Source organism: Solea senegalensis, linkage group LG6 (assembly GCF_019176455.1).
Source record: "Solea senegalensis isolate Sse05_10M linkage group LG6, IFAPA_SoseM_1, whole genome shotgun sequence".
NCBI lineage: Eukaryota > Metazoa > Chordata > Actinopteri > Pleuronectiformes > Soleidae > Solea > Solea senegalensis.
Window position 1 is genome coordinate 15,251,052 of NC_058026.1, and position 17,708 is coordinate 15,268,759.

A 17,708-nucleotide genomic window follows, 5' to 3' on the forward strand; every position below is an offset into this window, starting at 1 on the left:
TTTGTCAAATTTTGGACAACATACTAAACTATGACTTTTATGTCACTTTTTGGACGACATACCAAACTATGACATTCATGTCACTTTTTGGACGACATACTAAACTATGAAACTTTTGTAACATTTTGGAAGACATACTAAACTATGACATTTTTGTCACATTTTGGACGACATACTAAACTATGACATTTTTGTGACTTTTTGGACGACATACTAAACTATGGCATTTTATTCAAATTTTGGACGACATACTAAACTATGACATTTTTGTCAAATTTTGGACTACATACTAAACTATGACATTTTTGCCAAATTTTGGAAGACATACTAAACTATGACTTTTTCGTCACATTTTGGACGACATACTAAACTATGACTGGCCACACGGTGTTATAGTGGTTAGCACTCTCGCCTTGCAGCAAGAAGACCCGGGTTCGAGCCCCGGTTGGAACAAGGGCCTTTCTGCATGGAGTTTGCATGTTTTCCCTGTGTGTGCGTGGGTTCTCTCCGGGTACTCCATCTTCCTCCCACAGTCCAAAAACATGCAATGTGGGGATTAGGTAAATTGGACACTCTAAATTGACCGTAGGAGTGAGTGTGAGAGTGAATGGTTTTTTGTCTCTATCTGTGTGTGGCCCTGCGATGGACTGGCGAACTGTCCAGGGTGTACCCCGCCTATTGCCCGATGTAGCTGAGATTGGCACAGCACCCCCCGCGACCCTCTGGTGGAGGATAAAGCGGTTAGATGATGACTGACTGACTGACTAAACTATGACATTGTTATCAAATTTTGGATGACATACTAAACTACGACATTGTGTCAAATTTTGGACGACATACTAAACTATGACATTTTGGTGACTGTTTGGACGACATACTAAACTATGACATTTTTGGACTACATACTAAACTCTGACTTTTTTTCAAATTTTGGACGACATACTCAACTATGAGATTTTTGTCACATTTGGACGACATACTAAACTATGAGATTTTTGTCAAATTTGGATGACATATTAACCTATGTCTTTCTTGTCACATTTTGGACGACATACTAAACTATGACATTTTTGTCATATTATTAAGTAATATAATCTCAAGCGACATTACGCGACTAAACACGGAGAGCAGTATTAGAAATACCGCGGAGATGACAGGAAAAGGCGAGCCGAGCAGCTACAAAGAGGACTGTTATCCCAGCAAGAAGTTTTCCACAAAGCTGGAAAGGAAAGGACAGCGATGCTACAGTCGAGGCAAGCACCGCCAGTTCTGGGCTTTTTTGGAAGAAATCGAAGCATCGTATGGTGATGTACTGTATTTTACTAAGGTGTGCTGGCTCAGCAGGGGAAATGTGCTGAAGAGATTTTTTGAGTTAAGTAAAGAGATTCATGGAAGATGGCAGACTGGATGTTCCTGAACTAGATGGTCCAAAATGGATAATGGAGTTGGCATTCCTTGAGGATATAACACAATAACTAAACATCTTAAAGCTGCAGGGTCCAGGTCAGCTCATCACAACAGCCTATGAGAGCGTGAAGGCCTTCTGTACAAAACTGAGACTGTGGAAAACAGTCTCAAACACTTTTTTGATACTCGTCTCAAACACTGAAGTGGCCCCCCACTGAGATGACAGTGCCAGCAGTGGCCCCCTGCTCATTTGAGTTTGAGACCCCTGGTCTACATACTTGAAGTATTTATACGCGGGATTTTCTACTGAAGAAATAATACTCTGCTGCCCCCTCTAGATTTAAGAGAGGATGACTTACACTAATTTTCCAGGTTTATTTGTTTTCAATTATTGTTGGCTATTCCATGTGAATGTCTCACCTTGATGAACTCTCAGAATTTAATTCATTTGTTGAAAATTAACATTATTTTATACTTTATGACTAAATTGCAAAAATAATTTATTGCACTGTCAGCTTTTCTCACATTTAACTTTGTTTCCTGTTATAATTGTGTGCCTTGACATTTTAAAGGCTTCATTGTCAGTCCATGACATGAGTCTGGGTCAATTCATGTAGAGCTGGTAAACACCGGCGGGATTATGCAAGACCATAAATGTCTGTGAGACAATCTGTTCATTTGAAGACGAAATTGAACCATGCCTGCCCACAAACAGGGGCTGCAGTGTCTTTTAGTTTCCTCACATACGTCTCTGAAATGTTTCTGAAAGCTGAATTCATGACATTACCTTTGTGCTGACATTTTCAAAAATGGCTAAACCTGAGAAGGTTCATGTATTTGGGTCACATAAAATGTTCATGTTAGTATTAGCAACCGATAACCAGTGAGTCATCACATCACAACACACGTCATATTCAGCACTTCCCATGCTGTCATTAACGGCACAACAATCGGCTGGTGAGCTGTGACAAGAAACACTCTAATGCCTCACTGTTGATTTTCAGTGTATCTTTTAATGTACTCTCACAAGTTGGTGAACAGGTACAACTTTGTCGCTCACGGTACTAAATCACACATCCAGTGATAGTATAAATAGCCAACCTAATAATAATAGTACACATTTTTCAAATACATAAAATCATCAAGTATCCAAGTCTTAAGTTACGGACATCAAATAAAAGGCATACAAAATATCGCAGACGTTGGAAGTCCAGTTTAAAGCGGGAAAAAAAAAAGAAAAAAAAAAGTGAAAATCACATTTTGGACATGGCAGTTAATAAGTAAATGGGAAATTTGATAGAGGAAAGAAGAAAAAGTACGAGTTCCAAGACTAAGTTGACAAATATTGCAACAATTAAGCATTTTATATTAAAAAATAGTTGCTGAAAGGGCTTAAGTGTGTGTCAGACTTCCTGCACGAGACAAAGGCAACGTTTTTTTTGTTCCGAGTAGAAAAATGAAACCTTTTTCCAAATGCCAGCAGGAGGCAACTCCCGCCTCGATTGCCTTTGTTCCACTTTGATTGTAAGGCATTTATGGATGAACCATCTGATTTTAAGGAAGGCATACCTCTTTCTAGTCAGTCTTGAAAACGGAACCCTAAAACTGAATGAGGGAGGGGACAAAAGAATTGCTCACGTGAAATTAAAGATATCTTTTTCTAGCACATTCTCAGGCAATATAAACGCACTGTGGCCAATAAAGGTCTTTGGGGAAACGTTTACGGAGAAAACAGTTCATCAAACATCTTACAATGACACACGACTCAGCGTTGCCCTTTCTAATGCTTTTTTTTTTTGGGCACATAAAGAGGAAACACTGCGATCCTGATTCACACAACTTGTTTTCCTTTTTTCTTTTTTGACACTTGGATTTTGGGACAGTCATTTTTTTTTTTTACTGCGCATGGTTTTCCAAATAAAATGATTTTACCACAATGACTAAGAAAACAAGCCTGCCATAAGCTAGCAACTTTAGATTGAGCTCTTCCTTAGTGTATGTGTGTGTGTGTGTGTGTGTGTGGTGTTGGCGTGGCTCAGCATTTGGCTCTACTGGATGCAGCAGTTATTGCGATGGCCGTTGGAATCTTTGAAGCGCAGGCGCATCTTTGGACGGTATTTTTCCAGGTAGAAGAGCTGCTTGCTGTTGAACGCTCCTCGGCGCTTCCTGAAAGAAATGCAAAGACATTATCTATCAGTTGCTGATTATCAAGAATATAAAGAGCATAAATCACCTGCCGTCACTGTTGAGTCCAAACAACCAGAATCACAGTAACGCTGCCTCTGCAGGTTTTTCTATAGTGTCACTACATGACAAGTAGTTCGTGCTGACTGTGCTGCACCAGCTTTACTATATTAAGAATGTTTGCCATTTTATATCACTATCACATTTTAAAAACCACTCACTCCCAGCACAGACCTCCAAAGCAACAGTTGTCAGTGGGGAAAGGCAACAAATATATTTTTATGGCAGAGATTTTAATATGTGAGCTTGATGTTGAGTTGTCAGTATTCTTGTGCCACTGCTGGAAACCATGTTTTCAGAGAACCAGCCTTAGACAAACAGGCTGGTTGGCACAGGGGGCTCACACCTCACAGTCAGCCTGTCAGTTCCTAGCACACTTTAAAATCTGAATATAGAAAATACAATTTCGATCAATATATCCATTTAAAAATTATAGTATATAAGTAGTATATATTTTTATTATCCACTGAATTATTAACTGAAAGCACATACAACCTGTTCATCTCATTTCTTATCTAATCTTAGCGTGTGTGGGTGTGTGTGTGTGTGTGTGGTTTTATAAAGCCTGGAGATCAAAGTCAGTCTGTGTGTAATCAGTAACACTGGTGTGGTCATCCCTACTGCAAACATTTCAAGCTGTGACTCATCATCCTTGAAAAGCACTCGCTGCACCTGAGTCACTCTCATCAGCTCAATATCATACTTATTTACGGACGTGACTCATCCTTATCTACTTCATGTGGAACAAAACCACCATGTTTCTGTGAGGAACGCAGGTTACATCACAATCAGAGAACAAGAACCAACAGGAACTGATAAACAACCAGCCATCACAGTGGCACAGCCAAACTAATCACACATATACTTGTCAGATTATGCCAGATACACTTCATTACTAAGTTTAAACAGTGGATGTGTAATAGCATGGGTACATTTGTGCCTTTCAATTTGATTCAGTTCAGTTCAGTTCTGGTCAAGTGTCCTGCCGAGGTAGTTCTGCCTGACAGGGTTTGTGTCCACTGCTGCGGGAGTGCGCATGCATTCAGCGAAGCGGAGGTGGGGTTACGTTGTTACCTGTAATCACACCATCTCTGTCCATCCCGAAGCTTCAGCCCTCTTCCCTCGCTTCACTTGTACAGCTCTCCAGTTTATTCATGAGAATATTGTTAATATTATTCATTTAGTGCGCACATTATACCTAGTTTCCCCCGTGTGGGGTTTTTCTCCGGGTTCTGTGGTTTCCTCCCGCAGTCCAAAAACATGCGATATGGGGATCAGGTAAATTGGACACTCTAAAATTGACCGTAGGTGTGAATGTGAGAGTGAATGGTTGTTGTGTCCCTGTGATGGACTGGAAACTGTCCAGAGTGTGACTCCACATATCGCCCTATGTCAGCTGAGATTGGCAGAGCTCCCGCCACGACCCTCATGTGGCGGATAAAGCGATAGAAGATGGATAGATGGACATTATATCTATTTCATGGGAAAAAAAATTGTATTCTGTGGCCAATAAACCATGTTTTTTTTCCTCCCCCTATCCATACTAAATGAATCAATATCACGTTAAATCTAAAGCTGAATAGAAACAGGACCTTGTGAATAGGAACGAATTCAGGAAATCAGCAGCGAGACCCAGTCGTGTTCTATCTGTTATGTATGTCAACCTGTTCCTATTTGAATAAGCTATTGGTCTTATTTTAAATAGTTAAATATGAATAGAATTATTTACTCCTGTTAACTTCCATTTAAGGTGCTATTTCATGACAGCTAAAATCGCTAGGAGGCTGAAATAGCTTAAAGCAAGCAAAACAACAGACAGGTTTTTTTCTTCTTATTATTATTATTATTATTATTATTATTATTATTAATAATAATAAAATAATAGTTACATGAACTTACTGTCGAATGAACTGGACAGCATCTTCATATTTCATCCCACATTCTATCAAAGCGAGTGCGACCAGAACAGGAGCTCTGCACAGAAAAAGTACTTTGTTTTCACATCACAGCTATTAATTAAATCAAGAAAAAAAACAATGACGTTTGTAAAAACATTTATGAATGTATTTTAATCAAAGGGCAATAGCTGCTGCATAATGATTCCTGACAAAATGTGATGTGTTTGAATCACTTGTGTTCTAAAAACCAAAACAAAAAAAATAAAAAAATCTATTTATGATTTTAACTACTAACAAACCTCACAATGTAGAAGCTAAAACATGAAAGCTAAAAATGACATGAAAGTAATGGTTTCTCTGCCAGTGCCTATTGTATTAATTCCATTCCCACCATGAGACATGACGTGCTCACCTCCCCAGTCCTGCCACACAGTGGACAGCAATGCAGCAGCCAGGCTCCTCCCTAAACTTCAGTTTCAGAAGGTTCAGCCAATCGTCCACTATCTGGTTAGAGGGAGGAGCTCCATCATCGAAAGGCCAATCCTGGAGAAGGAGAGGGGGGAGAGGGAAATAACGTCATTGGCCCAGTTTCTTGGAAACCAAAACACCACAAGTGTGAGTGTAGAGCTGGCTGTGGCTTTGCTCTATGGAGCAAAGTAACCAGAAAGTATTCACATTAAAGAAGCTGAACAATCAGAAATCTTGTTTTAATTATTGAAAAAAAGACCAACTGATAAGGCCCTATGGGTTAATAAATATGAATCCACTTTGAGTGGAACTTACCAGGACCTGGATTCCCTCTTTCACCACCAGGCTAGCATCATAGGTGGCCTCACAAACTCTCACGACAGTGGTGACTCCATATTTCTTCAGCTCCTGCAAAAATACGTCAGAGGATGAGTGAGGTAGAACCAGACAGAAAAAAATCAAACCAAAAAGGTCTCTGTTTAAAAAGACATTAAAAATGCTTTATTTTAAAAAAAATATATTGTGCCGATATCGTACCGGATCGATATCGATAATCAAGGCTGCAATATCGGTATCGCATCGTTAGTGAAAAAGTTGTATCGGGACATCCCTAAACTCTATCATCCACTATTCTATTGTTTTATCTTCTCATCAAACATGTTTTTTAAGACTTTAAAATCATGTCATGTAGATTCAAAAGTTTTCCAAAACATCATCTTTGCCCTCAGCCTTCTTTATTGTGAAAACTGGGAGTGTAATATTTGCCTTTGTGCCATTTGTTAAGCTCACATTGCAATCAAAGTTTATCAAAATTCTTGTTGGCTAGATGTAACACACCCTATGCTGCTTTTCCTTGCTTGTTGTTGTTATCATTTTGCTTTGTGTTTCTTGATCTTATTCTTACCTTTTATGCATGTACTTTGTTTTATTATGTTCCAATAACCCGTCTAGGGACTACACAAATGCCACTATAGATAGCCAGTGGCTAACATCTGGCATATTTTCATGAAAACGTTCATTTTAAATTGATTATTTAATTCATCATATACACAGAGGATAAAACTTAATGTTTGGATCACAAGACAAAAAGAACAGCCAGAATGTCACTAATACATTCAAACAGTTACACCAGTATATTCTAGTTGAATTTTCTTTTGGTTTAAGACAATCTAGCTTACCTCAATGAACTTGTTCAGGGTGGCATTGGTGGGATTGTGGGTGATGAGGAACCTCATGTTTTTGTAGGTGATCTCCACAGGGGCTGGTCTGTTCATACGAGCCATCGTGACAACGGAAAAAAACCAAGATGTATAACGAAATCCAAAAAAGTCTTCCACAGAGTGAAAACACCGATGTAAACACTGAGTTAAACTCGGAAGGAATGTCAAATGCAAAAGGTCCAACAAGCTTCAAGAAACACAGGCACAAAAAAATCTCTGTTCTTCTTTGAGGTTGGCAAGGCTTTAAAAATGAAATAAAGAAATAAGGGCTGGCGACCAAAAAGGGGTGGACAATCAGAAAAGAAATTCAAAACCCTCTCCTCTTTGACTAAAAGAAAAGAAAAGGAAGAAAATAAAAACAAGGCTGGTTCCACCTTGATTCTGGCCAGGCGGAAGCCGACGAGGGCAGTGTGCAGCGGGTGGAGTTACCCCATCCAGGCCGAGTTGTCGCTGGTTCTGGGAGGTGTCCCGGTCCTGCCAACTTTCCGGGGTCCCTCCTGTGGCTCAAGTGCTTCAGATCGATGGTGCGTTTGGCTGTTCACTCGTCTGCATATGCAGCGTGCTGAGCCTGGCAGTAGTCCCCACTGCCCTTCAGAAACTCCATAAATGTGTGACCCAGAACACCACGGAACTGCTGCAAGACAGGAAAACAGCTTGTTAACAAAAAAGATCTTTCCAATGACAAAAATGTGCTTCCGACATACTGTAAATAAAGAAAGACAGGTTCACACTGAGACAGTCACTGGGGCTGTGCTCCGCTTTTCACTTCCCCTGAATTATCTTTTTCTTTGTCATTTTGAAAATGTTATCCGCAACACGACATTTAAGGAATGTCTTCAACACACGCAACACCCAAAATGACTCTAAAAGCTGTAGTATATATGCCAGGGCTGTATGTGGTGCTGTAACCCTGCTACACCAAAAACAGACAAAACATTGAGCATGCGCACCAATAATCACAAATATTCAGTAATGCAGTCTAACTTGTGTTGAGGATGTTGGAGAATGTTTTAAAAGTTATTTTCAGAAAAATAAGATGTTGTTGAGGTGATGACATTTCTGTAGTGTCGCACAATTACATCATGCACACTGCAGGCTCCAGTGTCAGGTTAGTCCAGCACTGGACCTGAAACTCATTTTGAATCCCAAGTAAAACAAACCAATGGATTCTTTCCAGAGCTGCCTTTTTACACCAGCCTTAAACCCCAATATCATGCAACAGGAAACAAAAGCAGCTGGTAATATACTGTATTTATATGGTTTTAAGAGCTTTCCACAGCTCATTGTTCAATACAATGCCGGCACACAATCATATGGGATGTAGCCATTTTTACCGGCCGGACCTATGTCATTATTTACCCTGTTGACCATCAATAGGCAAATAAGACATAAATCTATACTATGTATCAGGGCTGCAACTAACGATTATTTTCATATTAATCTGTTGATTATTAAGTGTTGAAATGACACTAAACTATTTTGTGACTGAAGATGATACTAATTTGTATGATTCAATCATACAAATTGTGATTTTAACATAGTGTGCTGAAAGACATACAGTTCTGTCATTTGCTCTTTGTATTACTTTAACCTGTGACAATAATAAAACAGAATAAGAAAAACAATCACACAAAACATCAGAATTGTACACCAAGTACATTAATAGCAGCAGAGAAACCCTTTGAGGAAAAGGTCTGATTGCAATTTCTTTCAGACAGATATTGTGATTTGATTTGCAAATTTTAATTTGCACCTTCCTATCATTCTTCTGAGGTGACTAAGATTATCTCAGTTAACTAGTAACTCCCAGTATTTGCTTAGTGCTGCAGTGGAAAAACAAATAAATGCACTTTACCAAATATTTGCAGTCACAAGAAAGCCACACAAACATGGAAGAAATATGAAAAAGCAGGAAAGAACATCTTACTTGTCTTGATGTTAAATACAATAACAGTGGCAAAACTAAAAACTGCCAGAGAGCAACAGAAAAGATGCGTCATCTCCGACATGTGGGTCAAATGCACTCAGGCTGAGTTCACCACCGCCAATCATCATCATCATCATCATCATCATAAATCTGACTCACTGTCACTTTCACCAATCCTTAAATATTCACCATGTTTTTGGCCTTTACACCTTTCAGGAATGAGTCATAAATGAAGGCCTGTTTTGCTCTCCAGCTAAACAAAAAAAAACTAAGCCGCTTCAGCCTACTTCATTAATCCGGTATTTTCCGGCTGAAAACCAGCATTTTTGGTTAAAGAACCCCCAAAACAAAACGTCACGCTAAGAACAAAAGGGAGGAGAAAAAGACAGAGGGGTGATTTTTAACATGGAGGACAGCAGCAATGGTTCAGATGAGGGCTGCAACAACTAAACCATAAAATGATTACTAATTGATAACTGAATTAATTGTAAAGCATTCTGATAGTTGATTAATCAGTTTGAGGGTTTTTTTTTTTCAAATAATTAAAACAAGCTCAGAATTATAAAACACTTTTTGTAGTTGTAGTTTAGATGGATTTATGTTGGGAAATGAGCTGACATTTAGCACCAATATTTTAATGCTAATGTAATTGGGGGTTTGTCACCTGTGTTAGTAGCATTACATTTTGAAACACTTTCTTTTAACACCAATAATGTTCATGAACATGTGTGCCAAGAGTGCATTTGTATTCTCTGCATCTATAAGCTGTCTGATAACGTACGACTGTCCATATGAGCATCTTCTCAAATTGTATTCCTATGAAGCAAATACAGATGGATTAGGGAGAGGATTCATCCATCCACATTTAAGAATATGACATATGCCATGTACTGATGCATAATTAAATAATTATATTAACATGTTGATTAATTACTATTTAAGTAGGGATACGGTGATAGGAAACTTTCCCCTCATCCCATACACCAACGGTTGTGCAATTTAGTGCGTCATTTGTTCTTTTTAAAATGATTGTGCATAACCAAGATGGAGATGCCTTACATCTACAGCTCGGAATCGGTCACAGAATAATCCACATCGGTCGAGCTCGAGTTTAGAGCTCTCCATTAGAGGATTGTGGAGTGTCCTTTGTGTGAGGATAGACTGGGCGCCATCATACAGCGGTGGAGGCCTGTGGGTTACGAGGTGGGCAGAACTGCTCGTTGTTTTCAGACGATAAACACGGCGCCTCGTTTGAGCGCCGGGCAGCTCGTGTGGGTGAAAACCCACGGACTAAATGTCGTACAGCGGTTTCATTTAGTTCACATTAAAATATGTCAATTTATTTAGGTGCTAATTGGCCGGGGAGCAGCCGGGGAAGCTACGCATTTGACAGCGGCTCCACCTAGAAGAACACAGATCGACCATTTATTACAGCTAAATAAACAGGACAAGTGCCGGGTTCATTTATTGACGTTAAAGCTAAAACATGGGTCATTTTTTTAAGCATTCGAGTCGTGTGCGTTTCCAACCGGGTTAGACCCGAGGAGGCCGTGATTTCAATCGAAAAGGCCAGCTGGAAACGGTAACGTACTGATTTACCGCTGAGAGAACAACTCACATACACAAAATGGCAGCCACGTTTAAAAACAGACAAACCACGTAACTTACTGGGATATGCTTACTCATTGAAGATTGTAGCTTAATCATACAGCCGGTCCTCAGAAAAAGGTAAAATTAGTGAACGGTTCTTCACCATACAGTCCAGTGCTGTTTCTCCAAACGGAGCCGAAGTCTCCTGGTGGTCTCCCCCCTTCTTTACCATAACTTCCTGTCTGGATTTTCAAAATAAAACACTTCTCATTTTGTAGTTACACCTTGCACACAACAGTGTCTCCCATAGAACTACATCAGACCACCGTTTCATACTTTCGTATTACTGTCAAAAGAACGTAAAAGTAGCAGATTACATTCATACTCATATGTTACATTCTTTAAATCAACCATAATCTACCCACAATCTACTGAAACAGGTGCATATAAACATATTTTCATTGCTCATTCTTCTTTCTCCATACTAACTGACATATCTGTTCACGTACATTTTAACACATTATCACCTTCTAGTTCTGTACAACTCATGACAATTCAACTTGGATATAGTCTACATTGTATGACCCAACTGAAATATAATATTATTTTGAAGAGAAATAGAAAACGTCAATTGGCTTTTCCTGCATAGAAGTTTATCCAACTTGATGGAGCTCTGGAAACCCCACCCTGAAAATGTGAGGTGCCCAGACATCTCTCCATCTCCATGCTGCACACAGGCCAGTTGATTTAGCCCCCGGACTGTCCCACACGTGGACATACATCACCAATTGTCCATATCTCATTTCAAGCTAAACAGAAAGAGGACTTTATACTTTGGACTTGACTTGAATTACCTAATGAAAAAACTATTACATTATTATGTACGCATGACACATTCTGAATTGAAATAGTAAAAAAATAATGACCTCGAAAAACACAAAGTAAATGTCAGTCATTGCTGGTAAATATGCGTCATAGACATGGTCAGCAGCAAGTCAGTGAACTCAAGGAGGAGAATGAGAACAAGACACACGAGACACTAAGCAGGAAGTAAAACAGGAGGAAAGACACACCTACAAAATAAAAGAGGAAAGAGCACAAAGTAAAACAGCTGAGGACCTGCAAAAAAACATGAGGAGTGGAAAAAACAACACAAATTGACATAGAGAAACCACAGATCCCAAAAGCAAGCTTTACTATTTCAAAATAATATACAAAGTGTCAAAAACAGCTGGAGCAGACTGTGGAACAGGTTTCACAAATACATGTTTATACATTCATCACATACTGCCTTCACTTGTATTTCCTTGTATTCTTTACATCCAGGTCCCTTTTGCCTGGGGCCCCCCAAGTTTGAAATGCCCCTGCTTTATTGTGTAGTGGACATTTGTAAAAAAAATAATATGCAAAATCATAGTAAACGTACTTAAAAGACCACTATTGCACCATGGATATGAATATAATGCAGGGGAAGAAACATAATCTTCAGTCAATTGTCATTTTGTGTGGTGTTTTTTTTGTCCAAAAGCAAACAAAAGAATAATGGAATTATTGTGTGCCAGACATCACATAAATAATGTGTGATGTTCCCTCTATACCCAAACCAATCATATTAAATAAAAAGAAAAACTACAAAGACAAAACCTGCAATTTAATTAACAAATTACTACAAAAATACAGATAATCAAAAAATGTAATTGCGGTGAAATTTAAAATTGTCAAATCAATATATATATATATGTAAATACCAACAAAATAATGGCTCCTACGTTAACCACATCCACAACCAGAGAAGCTTATCATCACCTATCATTATGTCAACAAACCACAAGCAGTTAAAATACCACAATGTTAATCTGTAGACATGTAAATAAGAAACATTATTTTGGATTAGAAACATGAGCTCATGTCTGTGTTGGGAGCATGTGATCAGAGACTTTGTTGATGGAGAAAAACATAAAGTTCAGATTCTTCTGTAAGAAATATTCAATAGTTCAGTCAGGCAGCAGCTGTTTAATGTATCAACAGCAGCAGCTATTGTCTGGCACTGGTAAGCGTGTGGTTGTTTTTTTTTTCGTTTCTCTGGAATAAACACTTGCTCACACAGAGCTGCTGAGCTCCGCACTCTCCCTTTGCAGTGAAACAAAAGCGACTCTGAATTGTCCTCACCAGCAGCCAATGAGCTCAAAGCTCCATGGCTCAGTGTCCATCAGCAGCCGGCCTGTGCCAGTTTCCATTCGGACTACTGTGGGTTTGCAGGGGCTAAAAGAATTTTCTTATCCATCTCTATTGTACCAATTGTCTATAAAAATTAATGTGTGAGGGAAGCTCCGTCTTTGCATGAGGGCTATCAAATTGTCAAATCATTTTCATGAAAGAGTTCAATCAGAAAAATGAATGACACTGAAGATTTCCAGGTAACAATTTAACACCTTACTTTTTAGCTTTATATGCACATGTATACATACATGTATGGTCACATTGCAGACTTGATCTTTTATGTTTTACCATTCCTGTGACCGACACATTATGTGTTTTGCAGGAGGGCAAGAGTGGAAAAAAAGACCAAACAGACGGCACAGGGATGAGCCTGAACAGCAAGAAGGGAGTGAGAGTGACGGGAAGATATGTGCCTTCTGTAGATTGGAGCAGCAGTGGAGGAGGTCCATCCATCATCCACTCCCCTTCCAGGACCTCAACTGGTCTTCTGCCTCACAGGCTATCAGAGCGAGGAGGTGATCACAGGATGAATGAACCCTCCGTTGGGGAGGACTGGACAAAGGAACCTGATGTTGCCAGACAAACCATGCAGGAGCTGAAGACCAGGCTGAGAGACAGTCCTCTGCTAAGTATCCAGGTACAAGATGAGGGGAAGCCAGGGATTCCTTATACGTACTTCCGTGGGAGCAGCAGCAGGGGTGGAGGAGATGGTGGTGGGAGGCCCAGTGGATGGCAGGAACATGGGAACCCCCAAAGAGTGCTCAGCACATTCAAACCCTACTCTGTAGCTTCCAGAAGGGAGAGCACATCTATTCAGGTGACTCCCAGTATGGATTCATCCAGCTCATTCAGGTCTAATGGCAACACAAATAGGCAGCCAGGAGTCAGTGCACCCTCATATGCAAGTGGTGGATCCTGGGAGGAGACTGGAACTTCTCATACAGGTCAGTGAAGTTCTAGCTTATAGAAAAGTTCATCCTTGATTGAAATTTAGAAAAATCTACAACTTAGCAAATCACTGAACCTTTGGCAAACTGCTGGGAGCTTTAAAGACATTTATTTGTGCTTTGATTTTTAATTGGACATTTTAATTAATGAATTCAATTTAAAGCTGGCTGTGTATTTTTTTTTTACTGTTTCTGTCACTCTTTTCATCTCAAATAAACTCCTGAATCATTACAGTTTTTCAAACAATGGATGTGTCCCCTCCTCCCCTCTAGATTGTGGGGAGCAGAGGTACCTCAGCCCTTGTCCTTTTGGGATTCCAACTGGCAACTCTCCAGTTACAAGCCAAGTTCACACATTACTAATATAAAAATAATTGATAAAAATATATATTTTTCCTATGTATGTGTTAAGTAGCACTGTGCATCACTGGGTGTTGGTCAACACTTTTTTATTATATTTATATTTATATTTATATACACTTATATTATGCCTAATTCTATTCTATATTGATATCAAGTCAAACAGTAATGGTCTCGGATTTGACTTTTGTGAAAACATGGATTGGTGGATATTTCTTTCCCAAAATTGTAAAGGTTATAATATGAAATCAATGGTTGTCAAATGTTTGTTGCAGATATTTGAAATTGTTTTCCACAGATAACAGGAACCAGACAGTCGAGTATTCTGGTAACTACAGGTTCACTGCAGCCATGCAGCAGATCAAGCAGCAGATCGCCCGAGAGAACACCACCTTTGTCCGCTTTGAGGCCACCGATCTCCACGGGGTGTCCAGGTCCAAGACAGTGCCAGTCCGCTTCTTCCATGTATGCAAATGAATGTGCAAAATGAATCAATCTATCTATCTATCTATCTATCTATCTATCTATCTATCTATCTATCTATCTATCTATCTATCTATCTATCTATCTATCTATCTATCTATTTATATAAATACAGCTTGTTCTCTTTATTCATACATATTCATACATTGTATTATTCATTTTATTCAGACACAAATTAAAATGGGGACTTGTGTGCAGAAGTAGAGACAATTTAGAATGTTCCAAGCTGCACTGCATGCACCAGCCAAACTATTCATTATGCGCAAACATTATAGCACAGATACTGTAGCCAGTCAAATCACGTTTAAGCTCAAAATGTACGACATCCATACAGTGCCAGCAATGTTGTTGTGTTGGTTATTTGGGACAGCTACCTCTAGCACCAGGTGTCAGGAATACTAAGCATTTAAGCAACTTGTACAAGTGCCGAATGACTGGTACTTGCTAACAAACGAGAGCAGGGAGTGGAGACAATCATGTTAAAAGTCAGGTTAAAATACAGTTGGATGGGTAAAATGATTCAATGAACAGAACCAAGAAAAGCTATATAATTATAATATAATATATAATAAGAATATTTGAATATTATAAAATTATAATATTCAAATATTCTTATTATATATTATATTATAAAATGGATGTAGGCATATTAATCTTACTGTTTATTGTCAACTAAGCGTGCAGTTTTTAAGCTTTTCTGGACTAATCACAGCCTTGTCACAATTGTCTCAGCTATATTTTGTAAAGAAAGTGTAAAGATTAAGTTAATAAATGTTGCATCCACAGGAGAAAGCCGTATATGGAGTTCCAATGCCGAGAAGTTACTTGGAGCTAACACTGAGCCCTAAAAGCAATGAAGTGGACAATGTCAACACCGCAAACTTCAGCAGTGATATCCTTTTGATTCCTGACCTTTCCACCTTCAGGGTGCTACCATGGGCAGAGCAAACAGCCCGGGTCATCTGTGACCCCTGCACAGTGACAGGAAGCCCTCTTCGCACTTCGCCACGCCTCATTGCCAAGCAGCTCCTCGGCCAGCTCCAAAATTTGGGATTCTCCCTGCATTCCTCCTTCACCTATGAATGCTGTGTCCTGGGAACGCCGGACCGGATCGGACCAAAGATGCTCCTGTTCCCCGCTACCACCCTGCTAAGCAACCACGACCTGCCTTTCTTCCAGCAACTGGTGGACAACATGTACTGCATGGGTGCAGACATAGATAGCATTTCTTCTGCCAGCGGGCCCGGCCAGATGGAGATCAATCTGCGACCAGAATTTGGGATCGCGGCTGCAGATAGTGCTTTCACCTTCCGCACTGGCATCAAAGAAATGGCTCGTAAACACAGCTACATTGCCAGCTTCTTTACTGATGACGGCCTCTACAATGCCGGGGTGCTCTCCCATAGTTTGTGGGATGCTAATGGGCAACGTAGCCTCTTCCACAGTGGAGAAAAGGTAGGCGAGCTGTCTGAGATTGGCAGAAAATGGCTGGCTGGGCTACTCACCCACTCTGCTGCTCTGAGCTGCCTGATGTCACCTGGCCTCGGTTGCCGAAGTCACATTGCCAAGACAATCAAAGACCCCAAACAGATGCTGTACGCCACCTGTGGCTGCAATGATAACAGCAGCTCCTTCAACATCAAATTTCATGGTGGGAGGGAGACGCACATAGACAACAAGCTTGGTTCAGCCATCGCCAACCCTTACATTGTGCTGGCCGCTACAGTGGCTGCTGGACTGGACGGCATCACACGGAACCTGAACATTGAGAGTGCTCTGAGCAAAGCCCCATGTCAGCAAAAGGAATTTGCAATTCCTGTGAAGCTTGACGACGCTCTAGAGGCACTGGGGGATGATCACAGGATTTGCAGCATGCTCGGAGAGCCTTTTGTTCAGTATTTCATCGCCATGAAAAAGTATGAGATTGAGACCCAAGAGCTGGATGATGAGAGGAACAAATGCCTGGAGTATTTCATCTAGAACAGCCACTCCCAAACTGAAGAGTGCCGGGGCCCAGTTTGAAATCTGAAAACCCTCTGAGGTCCAAACCTTAAATCAACTCTGATCAACACACAAGACTAGGATCGACGATTCCCATATATATATTATTGTTTTACAGTATGTGAATTCAGTAATTCAGTGCAGATTAATAATAAATCAACCCACTTCAGTTTATTTCTGAACTTGCATATCTTTCAACACATGCATGTGGTTATTACAGCTGGGCTCCATGTCATATTTGAGAGGTTTTTACTAATTTATCCATCAACATAAATAACAATTTCTGATTAAAATTTGCAAATGTATTTTGAGTAGAAATAGTGAAATGTTAGGCCTGTATGCTGACTGGCTGACACTGGATAAATGTCACTATATTAAACCCAACAACATCATGAAGAAGACTTTAACAGGCAGAAAAGATCAGTTGAAATATGTCATTCAACTTTCATAGAAAAATAACACAATTATTTCTTAAAATCTGTCTCTCATTATTTCTTATTTATTTATATTTAATAAAACATAAATACTGCAGGTACTGCAGGTGGACCTTTCACGGCCCACTTGCAGTACCGCCTTGGCCCACCAGGGGGCGGTGGCCCACACTATGGGAATTGCTGATCTAGAAAGCTTGTTGTTGCTATACTGTAGCTTGTTGAAACACAGTTTCTCCTTTGACACAAATAAAATGAAGAGAAACACTGCTTACATATAAATGTCTAAATTGTGTTATTATCAACATTATTAGATTGTCAGAATCATTTCAAAATAAAGGTAAAAACGCACGGTCAATTTGAATTTCTTGTGTGTGCATATTTTTTTTAAACTTATAATTTTTTTTTTAATAATCTGGAGCAGCTACTGCTCTGTACATAACAGTGTTTTGTTTTTCTTTCTTTTGGCTTCACCATCCGTGGGCTTGGCAGTATCAAATTCAACCATCCAT

General features: G+C 39.7%; 2 protein-coding genes across 4 annotated transcripts; one reads left to right on the forward strand and one right to left on the reverse strand.

Moving 5' to 3' along the window:
• Positions 1-3,194: 3,194 nt before the first annotated feature.
• On the reverse strand, positions 3,195-10,989 carry ptp4a1 (protein tyrosine phosphatase 4A1). Of its 3 annotated transcripts, none has more exons than XM_044029030.1 (6): positions 10,847-10,989; positions 7,196-7,871; positions 6,333-6,425; positions 5,962-6,092; positions 5,551-5,625; positions 3,195-3,573 (listed from the first exon to the last, which is right to left on the reverse strand). In XM_044029030.1, the coding sequence occupies exons 2-6, from the start codon at positions 7,298-7,300 to the stop codon at positions 3,456-3,458; spliced, it is 522 nt and encodes a 173-aa protein (XP_043884965.1). In that variant the 5' UTR covers positions 7,301-7,871; positions 10,847-10,989; the 3' UTR covers positions 3,195-3,455. The 3 variants fall into 3 exon arrangements, with proteins under 3 accessions (XP_043884965.1, XP_043884964.1, XP_043884963.1); XM_044029029.1 differs by having other exon boundaries at positions 7,196-7,868; positions 10,833-10,989; XM_044029028.1 differs by having other exon boundaries at positions 10,833-10,989.
• Positions 10,990-12,985: 1,996 nt separating this feature from the next.
• Positions 12,986-17,474, forward strand: lgsn (lengsin, lens protein with glutamine synthetase domain). The gene is made up of 4 exons (XM_044029017.1): positions 12,986-13,171; positions 13,297-13,918; positions 14,580-14,746; positions 15,551-17,474. The coding sequence occupies exons 1-4, from the start codon at positions 13,148-13,150 to the stop codon at positions 16,742-16,744; spliced, it is 2,007 nt and encodes a 668-aa protein (XP_043884952.1). The 5' UTR covers positions 12,986-13,147; the 3' UTR covers positions 16,745-17,474.
• Positions 17,475-17,708: the final 234 nt, after the last annotated feature.

Excerpts from the sequence above, each read along its gene's own strand:
- ptp4a1 (XM_044029030.1), bottom strand. The coding sequence starts at position 7,300 with ATGGCTCGTATGAACAGACCAGCCCCTGTGGAGATCACCTACAAAAAC. Across the intron at positions 6,093-6,332 it reads AAGAGGGAATCCAGGTCCTG|GATTGGCCTTTCGATGATGG; the intron begins GTAAGTTCCACT and ends CTCCTTCTCCAG. Across the intron at positions 3,574-5,550 it reads GCTGTCCAGTTCATTCGACA|GAAGCGCCGAGGAGCGTTCA; the intron begins GTAAGTTCATGT and ends CATTTCTTTCAG.
- lgsn (XM_044029017.1), top strand. The coding sequence starts at position 13,148 with ATGAATGACACTGAAGATTTCCAG. Across the intron at positions 13,919-14,579 it reads GACTGGAACTTCTCATACAG|ATAACAGGAACCAGACAGTC; the intron begins GTCAGTGAAGTT and ends TGTTTTCCACAG. Across the intron at positions 14,747-15,550 it reads TGCCAGTCCGCTTCTTCCAT|GAGAAAGCCGTATATGGAGT; the intron begins GTATGCAAATGA and ends TTGCATCCACAG.